The following is a 13,698-nucleotide window of genomic DNA, read 5'->3' on the forward strand; positions in this document are numbered from 1 at the left end:
TTTTCAGTAACTTGGGCTTCAGTAGGTCTTCTGTGGGATTGGATTAGCCAGGCAAACACCAACACATATCAGTGAGCCTTGGATGCCCATGATCCTGTTTCCTGGTTCATCATTTGTCCTTTCTTTGGATCACTAAATTCCACGACATTAACAAAGACAATTGAAACAAAATGTCATTCATGTTTCCCATCAGTGGTTTTAATGTAAAGGCTGATTATATAAAACATAAATATGCTGTAACCAAAGCATTTGTAATGAGAATTCAGCTGAGGTGTCTGAATCTGCTCGAGAGATTTAAACTCCCAGATGGAGATCTCTGGAAATCTGGTGACAGCTGCAATATGTTGCTGAAGTGAATTGCCACAATGTCCTACGGTGAGCCCAGAGAGGGATACCTTCACTACAATAAAGTCTTAAGCTTGTTACTAATAAGACTCAAATATCTTTAATATATTTTAAACAGGAAGTAGGATCTTAGCTGTTTGTCCTCGCAGTGAACATGTTTTGATCCATTCCAAAGTCTTATCACTTCATCTGCTGGCTACTATGTGATTACAATGATTAATTACTATCATAATTACATGTACAGGTGCATCTCAATAAATTTTCATTAAATCATTAAAAGGGTGATTTATTTGAGTAATCCTATACAAAAAGTGAAACTTGTATATTATATAGATGCATCACACACAGACAGATATATTTCCAAGTGTTTATTTCTTTAAATTTTGATGATTTTGGTTCACATTTAACAAAAACCCAACAATTCTCAAAAATTTGAATACTTCATAAGACAAATAAAAAAAAATGTTTAGTGAATTGTTGGCCTTCTGGAAAGTATGTTTATTTACTGTATATGTACTCAATACTTGGTAGCGGCATGAACATAGAGGTGATGGTCTGTGGCACTGCTGAGGTGGGATGGAAGCCCAGGTTTCTTTGACAGTGGCCTTCAGCTCATCTGCATTTTTAGTCTCTTGTTTCTCATTTTCCTCTTGACAATAACCACATAGATTCTCTATGGGGTTCAGGTGTGGTGAGTTTGCTGGCCAGTCAAACACCAACACCATGGTCATTTAACCAACTTTTAGCCAAATCCTGCTGGAAAATGAATTTAGCATCTCCATAAAGCTGGTCAGCAGAAGGAAGCATGAAGTGCTCTAAAACTTCCTGGTAGACGGCTGTGCTGATCTTGGACCTGATAAAACACAGTGGACCAACAGCAGATCACACGACTCCCCAAACCACCACTGACTGTGCAAACTTTACACTGGACCTCAAGCAATTTGGATTCTATGCCTCTTCTCTCTTCTTCCATACTCTGGGACCTTGATTTTCAAATGAAATGCTAAATTTTCTTTCCTTTCATCTGAAAAGACGAGACACCTCTGACGTCTTCTCTGGTTCAGGAATGAGTCAGTTGTCGCTCATGGATACACCTGGAGGCTCTTGAAGCACTGACTCCAGCTGCAGTCCACTTATTGAGAATCTCTTCAAAATTCTTGAATATGCTTCGTGTCACCTTTTTCTAACACAATTTTTCCTTCCATTCAACCATCCATGATTGTGCTTGGATACAGCACTCTGAACAGCAGCTTCTTTAGAGATGACCTTTTGTGTCTTACCCTCCATGTGTCAATGATCATCTTCTGGACGACTGTCAAGTCAGCAGTCTTCCCCCATGATTGTGTAGCCTGAACCAGACTGAGACACCATTTAAAAGCTCAGGAAACTTTAGCAGGTGTTTTAGATTTAATGAGCTGATTAGAGTGAGACACCACGAGTCTCCAATATTCAACTTTTTCACAATATTCACATTTTCTGAGATAGTAAATTTTTTGGGTTTTCATTAGCTATAAGCCATAATCATCAAAATGAAAAGAAATAAACACTTGAAATATATCAGTCTGTGTGTGATGCATCTATATAATATACAAGTTTCACTTTTTGCATTGAATTACTAAAACAAATCAACTCTTTAATGATATGCTAATTTATTGAGATGCACCTGTAGATCCTACAAATATTCAAATAATTGTTCTTGCTAATAAGAATCTCAGACAAGCAAACAGAGAGACAGAGGAACAAACAACCTGAATATTTACACCCACCAGGCATAACATTATAACATGATGACCGGTGAGTGTATAACACTGAATATCTCTTCATTATAGCACCTGTTAATGAGTGGAATTTACAAGGGAGCAAGTGAACATTTTTTCTATCTATCTATCTATCTATCTATCTATCTATCTATCTATCTATCTATCTATCTATCTATCTATCTATCTATCTATCTATCTATCGCTGCATTCTATGCTGCATTCTGGGCTTTAAAGCTTTAGAAAGAGAGGGAAAGAGAGAACACAATGACAGAATGAAAGAGAAAATTAATCTGCAAACAAGAATGAGAATAAAGAGCCAGGAAAATAAAAACAACAACAAGAAAACAAGAACAGGAAAAAAAAAAAAGAACAGAATGAATAAAAGCATAAAAGACAGAAGGAAATAATCAAGAATAGGAAAAGAGAAGAATAAAGGACCAGATAAGGAGGAGAGAATAACTAGACAATGAAAGAGAATAAAATGACAAGAAGGAAAAAAAAAAAAAAAAAAAGAGAAAATATAGGGACAAGAAAAGAATTAAAATAAAATAAGAGAAAAGAAGGATAGAATAAAGAGACAGGAAAATGAGAAAAGAAAAGGAGAGAAAAGACAGTAGGAACTTGATTACAAAAAGAAAAATGAGATGAGAAAGACAAAGGAGAGAATAAATATTAGAATGCATGACAAAGAAAGAGAAATAGAAACAACACATTCTAATGCTTATATTATTTAGAGGAATAAAGAAAACCGATGGGATTCAGAACTCAGAAGGAAAGATTACAATAAAAAACACACGGACACACAGATCTGTTCCAGACATCAGGCGTTGTTCAGTCAACATGGAAGACACTAAACAGAGGATCTGACATTAGTATAAACTTCTGTAACAATCAAATCACAATCAAAGTACCTTCACTAACACTTCATGCAAATTTCACCTTAAGGCTGATATATTCTAATCACTCTCTCTCTCTCTCACACACACACACACACACACACACACACACACACACACACACACACACACACACACACACACACACACACACACACACACACTCTGTAATAGCTATTCAGCCTAAATAAGCACACTTAATTAAAGATATACTAGAACCTATGGGTAACTTTTTTTTTTTACATTTAGGTCAAAACCTGCAAGTTGGAAAGATTTTCATGAAATGTGTCTTGTTTTTACATCAAAGAGAAAAGAGGCCTCCGAAATATAAAAGTATATCTTAGTGTCCACCTTTCATCTTTCCCTTTATAGAGCCAGTAGATCTATCATGGGTTCGATTCGTGGTTTAAGTTGAATTAAAAACTACAATGAAAAACACAACGCAACATCTAGTGGAACACCTTCCCAGAAGAGGAAGGTTATTATAACAGGAAATGGGGACTAAATGCAGAATGGGTTGAGAGAGAAAAAAAAAAAAAAAAGGAAAAAAATAGAAAAGCAAATAGAAATATAATGGTCTGGTGTCCAGAAACTTTTGTCCATATTGTCTGCTCTGTAGAATCTCTGAACCTTTTGTTCTATTAGTCAAACCAAATAAAAAATCTGCAGCGCAAGAATAAAAATTAAATAAATAAAACAACCGTACAATTAAAACAATGAAGGTCGGTCTTTTCTCTCTTCTATGTAAAAACAAAGTGACAAAAAAAAAAACCTCACGAGTTTTGACTTAAACCTTGAATAAGCTCTCCATCCAGCATTGATTTCTAAAATATAATGTATGGATGCGTAGCTTATGGATGTATGATGTAGTTACCCTTCAAATAACGTTAGCAAATTACGTATTAAATATTGAAGTCAAGGTTGAACAAACAGGAGCACCTTAACCTCCGGCACCAGCCATGTGATGAAGAGATTAACATGAGTGTAACGGTTACTTTCACGCCCTTTCAGCCTGCTATTGTAATATTGGCAGGAGCACCAGAATCCAGTCAAACAGAGTGTTAAAGTCGAAATTAGTTGCAAATACGACCTTGTTTGCTCGCAGCTTGTGTTGTAGTAATACAGCGGGATTAATACGCGAAGGAACTGATCAGCATTGTTACATGAATGCATGAAAGTCACAACATTTTCAAAAAACAAAAAAACAAAAACACAACACTCATCACTTGTTCTTCCCCCCGTGTGTCTACGTGTGTGCGTGTATGTGTGGTATTTAATGCAATCAGTTCGATTTTCAAAAAAAAAAAAAAAAAAAAAAAAAAAGTTCATTGAAGAACGATTATGAGCACCAGAGGAAATTTCCTTCACAGCAGCTAATAAACCTGAAATGTGGACCAAAGTGGGAAAAGTCACCGGTTTCATGTGCATTGGGTTGTGCAGGTATTAAATTCATTGTGACGCCCAGCACGTTCCCCCTAAATACGGTTCCCATGAATGGGGGTGGGGCACACTTTTCCAATAACGAGGGGGGGGGAAATTATCGCGAAGGAATGAGAATATCAAAGAGTTTTGTTCAAATACAGTCTCTAAAAAAGAACCATGTGTGTATTAGTTGTAGCTTGTGCCAGTGTTTGACTCGAAAACCCCTAAAGAACAGCAAGTAAGGACGCCTAGTACATACCATACTTAAGGACTGAGTGTCATGCTCCCTGATTTATCTACTGCTATGTGTGTAGAACCATAAAAAGAAATTAAATGTATATAAAAGCAACCAAACAATGCAACAACCATTCAAAGTAAACATGTATATAAAAAAGCAAAAGTAACAAAAAAAAAAACACAAGTAACTCGTTACTGGAACCATAAATTAAGCTACAGTTATAAGTACAGCACCTTCATCCATCCGTCCTCCCTGCTTTCGGTCATACAGAGAGAAGAAAGTGAGGATAGAAGAGAGGAGGACAAGCACCAGATTTAAGCGGAGCATGAATTTATATTAGTGTCTATAGAGAGTTTGGGGTTTGGGATTAGAGGTTGGGGGTTTGTTGTAGGAGGAGGTGGGTTGCACCTCGATTCCTTTGTTTTCTAGCGCATTCTCAAATGCGTACTGCGTGTTATTATTTCGTCTGAGAACGTTCACTTTTTCTTACGCTCCTGTGAACATCTTGGGCAGTACCTATATGGGGAAAGAAAACAAACAGTTTAACCTTCGCCTACCAAAAATGTGCAAAGGTACCGTTTCAAATCACACAGGCACTCACCATTTTCCCCTGGGCTTAGTGGTCAGGCCCACACAAGCAAAGTGGAACCACTCGATAGAGCACTATGGAGACAAACACACATGCACACGTTATATCCCTGAGCCCTCAGAGCTCTATTTCTATACCGTTTCCTTTATGATGCCCAAGCATAAGTCCTAATAATGTCCTGCATTTAATATATAAAAGTGTGCGTTTTATATCATTATATTTAGCAAACAGAGAAACATTGTATCGATTTGAATTGTCACATGCTTCCATTTAAAAAAAACAACAACAAAAAGATTTTCTGCTTAGATGTGATATTAATAGTAGATTGTAGTGTCACGTTTGCAGGGTGAATTTTACTCGTTTTTTCTTGTGCTCAAATTGTGATATAACCAACAAATATGAAATTATTAGTAAATAACGATTTGTTCTTTCAGATGTTTAGAATTATAAAGTGAGGTTTCGATTTGTAATACTGCTTTAGTTTAGCTAGTTATGTAAATATCAGGGGTGTATAACGGAACACAAAATTTACGGTTCGGTGCGGTTTTTAAGTCACGGTTCAGTTCAAGGGGAAGAAATGCAAAATATAAAATTGCTCGTAGTTTTTTTATTGACTTTTTGTGAACAACAGTTTACGCTTTCAAAACAATTTTAAATAAAACGCCTGCTTGGTTAAATATAATACACAATTTTTAAATATTTGAAAAATTTAATTGAATAAATGAAATGAATGCAATACACATTTCTTTATATTGATTACTTTGATTAATCAAATATATTAGCACAAATTAAATTGATTAGATTAAATGTAATAAGTGGAAAAATTGAACCTAAATAGTATACCACATTTGGGTCATACAGATGTGTATTTTATTTGTACCAATTTTTTTTACAAAAAATCCATACTAATAGTTTTCTGGGTTGCGTTCTGTTAATCTGTTGATTAATTGTTTATTGGGAGGTACAATCCAACCTAGCTATCACTAAAATTTTTGTCACTATCGGTCCACCTCTGCATTATACTCATTTATTGTTTCCGCCAATGTATTTCACAATATCCTCCGCATGTTTGATTTGGCACATGTTTTTACACTGGATGCCCTTCCTAACGCAACCCTCCCCATTTATCCGCGCTTGGGACCGGCACTAAGAGTGGCTGGGTTGGTTCCCTGACCGGGGATCAAACCCGGGCCGCAGCGGTGAGAGCGCTGCATGTCAACCACTATGCCATTGATAAATATGCAGACCGAGAAGCAACAATGAATTCAAGCATGGAATTAATATTTAAAATCTAAAGATTTCAGAACTCAAAAGTAAAACTGTATAATATGCCAAACAAGGAGTCGTTATTAAAAACAGAACAGACAGCGTTAAATCCCACAGTAAATATTCTAACCGACTGTGCAAACTGAAAATGAACAACAAATAAGGCACTGGACTCACATCGGTATTGTCACAGCCAATCATTTCCCCGTAAGAGACTTGGTGGCACAGGCAGTACGTCGGCTCATTCGGGTCCACGGGCATGTCCAGCACATCTGAGGGGTGAACGTTGCCAAAATTCACAGCTGGAGCGGAGAACTCAGTTCTGCATGAGAGAAAAATGATTTTGTTTATTCCTAGTATACAAATGCATTTCAGGGGGGAAAAAAATAAATAAAAAATACCAATCATCTTGTTGTCATCTTACGTTTGCGTTAGCTTGACCTTCTTCTGGCTACTCTTAGGACTGCAGTCATCATCTGAGTTCTTGACCTTTGACCTGGTGCGAGACACCTTTTTCTCCTTAGGCCCCCGGAGGTCACCTTGAAAGCAATTCAGAAGTAGTAAGTAAACAAATAAACTCCATCATTCTACAACACGTGTTCGATATAACAGACACGCACAGGCTGGAGCAACACACTTTATGATTTAGCGCTTAATCTCGTTTCTCTTACTGGAGGTAGAATCGTAGTCTGTGCTTTCGATCTGCTTTTCTTTCAGGTCGGCCTCAAAGCGGGCCAAATCCGTGTCCAGTCTCCGGATGTGTTTATCCACCTTAGGGTGAGGGATGAAAAAGAAAACAGAATTGTTTTAGATAACGTGATAAAATGTATGTGTATAAAAATGTGCACATTTTTAAAAAATATATATCATTATTCATTCATTAAAAAAAAAGACCAATAATCAGCAATTTCCTTAAAACTACCTTAACTGTTGCAATAAAAATATTCAGTGGCTGCCGAACGCTTGGGAACACTTTTTGAGACACGCATACATGTTCTTTTTGTTTATATGGTGTAAACTAGGTCATTTCATGGGATAAAGATTTACTTTGAGCAAACATATAAATAAATGTACAGATGATACATTTTTATTTTCTTTGAAAAATCCTCCCAGTTTGTTTCTCCAAACATTCAGCTGAAACACTTTGCCATGTCTCTTGCCAAACACTTGCAAAAGGTGTTCTTCATTAATTGGAGATTTCTTTCTAACCTTGTGATCCAGTTCCTCCCAGAGCAGTTCAATAGGATTTACCATAATAGAGAACGCTCCAGCTCACTAACACTTACAGAGCTTGGACGTACACTTCAGGTGTAGCTGGTGAAGTTGGTTTCGATTAAAAGCAAGCCGGATGGAAATGCACGGTGTTGAAGTGTGGAACGGGTGGTTCGGTTTATCTTTCCTGTTCCCTGCCTTACAGAAGTTCTTCTAATAGAGTGAAAAATGTCAAATCTGCACTCTTTTGTAGACAGAACATTTCTCCCATCGTTTACTGTCTAATTTATTTTTCTTTTTTTTTTACCTATTTAGTTGCATATAAACAAAAAAGAACATGCATGTGTCTCAAAAACTGTAGATCATGATGAACAATATAAGAATAAATAAACACTGATATAAAAAAAAAAAAAAAACACTCGATACACAACATGCGCCTGAAATTCAAACATAAACCAAGACTGAAGATCTGTGTTTTTTTGTACATCAGCTGTAAAATTAAATGACCCGTAACAAAATTCCATAAAATCGGACGAACCATCTCATACGTCTGCATGGCCAGCTGGACCTTGTCATCGCCAAACTCTTTGCACTTTCCATAGGACTGCTGGATCTGCCTCAGGAGAGACAGTTTCTGCTCTGAGGACAGTGTCCGGGCGTTTGCGGTGTAGTCGCGAGCTAGGGAATCGATCTGTCCCTTCAACTCTATAAGAAAGCACAAAACACTAACAACAATAAATACTCAGAATAATCCTTTTATTGATAATAACCAAAGGCGGTTTCGTTTTGACTAACGGTAACCGCCACGCTTTACCCTCAGTCCGCTGGTCCAGGTCTCGCATCAGCTGGAAATTCCTCTGAAGCTCAAAGGGAAGGTTCTCTATACCTAAGGAAAAGCAGAAAAGCACAAGTTTGAGATGATGGAAAGTAGAGAGTGACGTGGAACCAAACCTGCAATACCAATAGTAATGATTTTACCATCACTGCTGTTTGAGTACAATCATGTTGTAATGTATTCAGTGGAAAAACAGACACAGAAAACAATGGACTATTGTATTATTATGAATAAAAGTAAGATTTCACATGCCCCGAATATTCATTCAAGCTATTGAGGCGGGTATTGTATTAAATGTTTTTGGGTGTGGTCATATTATATTTTCCCTTGAACAACGACAATGCGTGCCTCAAAGATCAGCAAAACTGCTCATTAGCATAAATAAGGTAACTGTAAAAACACTCTGGATAAGAGCATCTGCCATATGCCATAAATACAAACGGTTTATTGGGGAGCAAAAAACCCAAACCTTTTTTTTGGTGATTAAAAACCCAAAATATCGTTCGAACAAAACCTGCAGGCGTTCGCAATCCCAATCATTGACAATCCATCCCACCCAGAGTGAGTAGAAATCTATTCATTTATTCATTCATTTATCCAATGACTTTACAGAAGTAGATGTGAAAGTATCTTCCGTACAAAAAAAACCCATAACTACAAAGTAACAGCAAATGAAAAACTATATCCGAAACACTTTTTTGCCAGAATGTACGGACGTGCCCTTCATGGAAATGCAGGAAGTGCGAGACACACCAGACCTGCACTTAGGGGTCAATTAATGGCAAATGTCCATTAATGGTGTTTTGGAAAATGGCCTATATTTCATCTGATCCTCCTTTTGCGCAGCAGTACAGTAATCCAGCGTTTTTTTTCAAAACCGCTCGCACTAAGCGAAAAACCGTGATAAACGGACGCCACCCCAAAAAAATGCTATTAACATTTTACTTTATTTTATAATTAATAATAAAATTTCTATTAATACATTTCATTATTTCAAGATAAAACTCCATTAAAAGACCTTTATTTCTTAAATAATTTGTGTTGAATTTATTTAGTTAAAGCATTTATTTGGTTAATATGAAACAAATGTGGGTTTTTTTTTCCTTTAAAATATTCATTTACATTTGTACATATATAAAATATAAGCTCTTATTCTGTACATAATGTGCAGCAACCCATTGGGATTTATATCATTTAAAGCCAATTGAATAAAGTTCTTCTTATTTTCTCTTTCAGGACTATACATAATTTTTACTAACCTACACTATATATAATATAATATAATACACAATAATACAGTATAAAATAATACAGAATAGTATAATATAGTGTAGTATAGTTTAATACAGTATAGTATAATAGTGTATTATAGTTAATATATAGTATAATACAGTATAGTATTATATGATAAGGTATAGTTTAATGCAGTCTAATAGACTATAATACAGTATAGGACATACATTAATACTGTATTATATACTATATAATAGTGTAGTATAGTTTAATATAGTATAATACACTATGATTTAGTACAGAATAATATAGTATAGTTTATAGTAGTATAATACAGTAAATATAGTATAGTTGAATACTGTATTATAGTGTTTTATACTATATAGTATAATAGTATATTTTAATATAGAATAATATTAAAATAGAATAATACACTATAATATAGTATAGTTTAATATAGTATAATACACTATAATACAGTACATAATAATAATAATAATAATATAGTATAATACAGTAAATATAGTATAGTATAATAATATATAATATGGTATAGTATAGTATAATATAATATATATAATATAGTATAGTATAGTATAATATACAATATAGTATAATATAATATATAATATAGTATAATAATATATAATATAATATAGTATAGTATAATATATAATATAATATAATAATAATAATAATATAGTATAATATATAATATAGTATAATATATAATATATAATATAGTATAATATATAATATATATAGTATAATATAGTATATAATATAGTATAATATATAATATAATATAGTATAATATATAATATATAATATAGTATAATATATAATATATAATATATATATAATATAGTATAATATATAATATAATATAGTATAATATATAATATAATATAGTATAATATATAATAGTATAATATAGTATAATATATATATATATATAGTATAATATATAATATAATATAGTATAATATATATATATATATAATATATATAGTATAATATATAGTATAATATATAATATATAATATAGTATAATATATAATATAATATAGTATAATATATAATATATAATATAGTATAATATATAGTATATTATAGTATGACTAGCTGGTTCGCTAACATTATAAAAAGCATTACCACCCAGGCAAATGAACACAGTTTCCGGGTCCTTCAGGGTAAATACAGCTCTCTCTTGTCTTCTTATATAACTCTATAAGATCACACTATGTAAAGTGTATTAAAGTATTCACTTTAAAACACTCTGGATTTGAATCAAGACAAAAGGCTTACTGTCCAGATAGTGCTCCAGATACATTCCTGCCGCCATCTTGAAAAACACAAACAAAAGTTGTTCCGGGCTCCGGGGTTTAAATGTGCTTTAACAAAACAGAAACAAAAAAAACACGCCGTGATCCAGTTGAACGTATCGTGATAACTCCAAACAGACTCGCGGTTCCTCAAAAGGCAGCTGAGAGCAACTTGATGACTGTAGCCGGAATGATTTGTTGGTGATACACTGCGCGATGCCGGATGGCCTGGACAGGGCCGATAAATCGAGAATCGAAACACCGATCAACAAACCAACGATTGGCCCTTGCAAATATTACGGAAGCCCGAAGAGGTCATGAAGGGTTTTTGTTGTTTGCGCACACCAATAAAAGTCATGCTGAATCTATGGCTGAAATGAATAAGATAACAAAAAAAAATCCCAAATCATTAAACAGTCAATAAAACAAAATACATTATTTTTACATAACATTACACAATACATGTACTTTTGCCCTTTATTCCAATCCATTTTAACTTCTGTTTTAGCAACCCCAGCCGTATGCCAAAAGTATAAAGGAACCTCACCTCCCCTAAGTTATATATCAAATTGTCTAGAATAGTTTTTTATGCTGTAAAATTGTACAAATTCCCTTCACTGAAACTATGAGGCCCAAACCTGTTTCAACATAATCATGCCACTGTGTACAAAGCAAGCTCAAGGAAGATACAGTGCGCTAAGCTTGGAATGAAGTAAACCTGGAAGGGACCTGCACATGAGCCCTGATCTCAACCCCACTGAACTCCTCTGGGAGGAATTGGGCCCCCATTTAAACCCCAGTCCTCTTCATCCAGCATTACTAATGCTCTTGTGGATGAATGAGCACAAATCCCTACAGCCACATTCCAAAACCTATTGGAGAGCTTTCCCAGAAAAGTGGAAGGTCTTATAGTTGCAAAGGGATGAGCCCCAACTCCAGATTAATGCCCATGGTTTTGGAACAGAATTTCAAGCACATACAGTATGGTTGAGATGGGGTGAGGTATCTACATACTTTTAGCATATTATAGAGTATTACCTATGTGACTTACACAGTATCCTCTAGGTTGTGGTCCATTCTGAACCAATCATGGTTAATAAAATTAATAGCCATTTGGAACAAATCAGAGGATTTTCATTGTGGTTTATTTATTTATCTAAGGTTGTGCTTTATTGTCACATCACTGAGACTTAGAAGCTAATCAAATTAATAATGAACAAAAATAAAATAAAATAAAAGACCCCCTCTCTTGTCACTATCTTTATTTAGGAACTGCTGTTCAGTTTTTGTTGTTGCTGTACATATTGATTAAAACAGTGCTACAATATTTATATAGCATATTTCGATTCTAGTGTATGACATGAATGGTATTTCATCTTTGTGTCACTGAAAAAAGATTTAAAATTGGTGTTTTACAACATTTTTTGTGGTAGCTTTGTGGTTAAGGCTCTGGGTAACTAATCGGAAGGTCAGGGTTCAAGCTCCGGTATTGCCAAGCTTCCACGTTTGGGGCCCGGGGAAAAGGCCCTTAACCTTAATGAATCATTGTTGAGCTAAAATCGCTAGGATATGAGAATTTTTATTTTACTGTGCTGTAATGTATATGTGACAAGCATAAAAGCATGGAGTTTACTGGCACTGTACAGACAATTAGACAGTATACACACTGTGACACAAATTGTTTCTGGGAGAATGGTCAAAACATTTCAAATATTCATCAAAAGAGAAATCAATATACCACAAATGCTCCGCATCCATTGGTTTATTAGCATTAAACATGAGTCTTTTGTGTACATCTAATTTATTTTGTAGATGCCTTAAAACGATGTTGAGCAGATTCCAGTCAAGGGACTTATTAAAGCCAACCGTTCAAACTCGCACTTTCAAACAATTGTCCAGAGCTCTAACCATTGTGTACCACTGCCAGCAATTCTGCAGGTTCCTGCTTGTTATTCGTCATTCAGACAATTACACCCTTTTTTTTTGAGAGGAGGATTGACATTTATGGCTCAGACTTGTCAACCATTATTAGGCTCAAACATGTCCAACCATTGTGTGCTTCTGAAAGCAATGACAGTCCATAGTTAGTCACAAACAGTTTATAATACAGCTAATGTGTGTATGAACCATGCCTGTCCACTTAACTTAGTTTATGACACAGGTTTAACTGACTGCATTATAATAAATGGCAGTCTTTTTTTCTTTTCATGTGGGCAGCCTAATGCCCTCGACTTCAGTCCTCCCTACTTTCTGATTCAAAGGGAAAAATGTCAACACACTAAATTAAATCATGGCTCTCAAGACATTTAATGGGTATTCTAAAAGTGGCTAGATTGGTGCTACCTCCATTACATTACTCATAAACAAATGCATCTGTGTCTGACCTCATGACCGCTTTTAGCTGGGCACTATTATTATAGTGCCAACAACTTTTGCATTTTTGCATTCAGCATTGACGTTTAAAGCTGCAGCAAAACACTTTAAATTTGAGGGATCCAATAGATATTACACAAAAAAAACAGAATATCAATGCTTAGTTTTATTCTTTCCTTTTAAAATATCTGACCTATTACTATA

The 13,698-nt window shown here is 34.8% G+C and overlaps 1 protein-coding gene across 1 annotated transcript; it reads right to left on the bottom strand.

The window, feature by feature from the left end:
* Positions 1 to 2,912: 2,912 nt before the first annotated feature.
* ing4 (inhibitor of growth family, member 4) lies at positions 2,913 to 11,392 on the bottom strand. The gene is made up of 8 exons (XM_046844461.1): positions 11,105 to 11,392; positions 8,543 to 8,614; positions 8,267 to 8,433; positions 7,188 to 7,287; positions 6,941 to 7,055; positions 6,694 to 6,838; positions 5,263 to 5,324; positions 2,913 to 5,177 (listed from the first exon to the last, which is right to left on the bottom strand). The coding sequence occupies exons 1-8, from the start codon at positions 11,139 to 11,141 to the stop codon at positions 5,138 to 5,140; spliced, it is 738 nt and encodes a 245-aa protein (XP_046700417.1). The 5' UTR covers positions 11,142 to 11,392; the 3' UTR covers positions 2,913 to 5,137.
* Positions 11,393 to 13,698: the final 2,306 nt, after the last annotated feature.

Source organism: Silurus meridionalis, chromosome 29 (genome assembly GCF_014805685.1).
Source record: "Silurus meridionalis isolate SWU-2019-XX chromosome 29, ASM1480568v1, whole genome shotgun sequence".
In the NCBI taxonomy this organism is placed as follows: Eukaryota; Metazoa; Chordata; class Actinopteri; order Siluriformes; family Siluridae; genus Silurus; species Silurus meridionalis.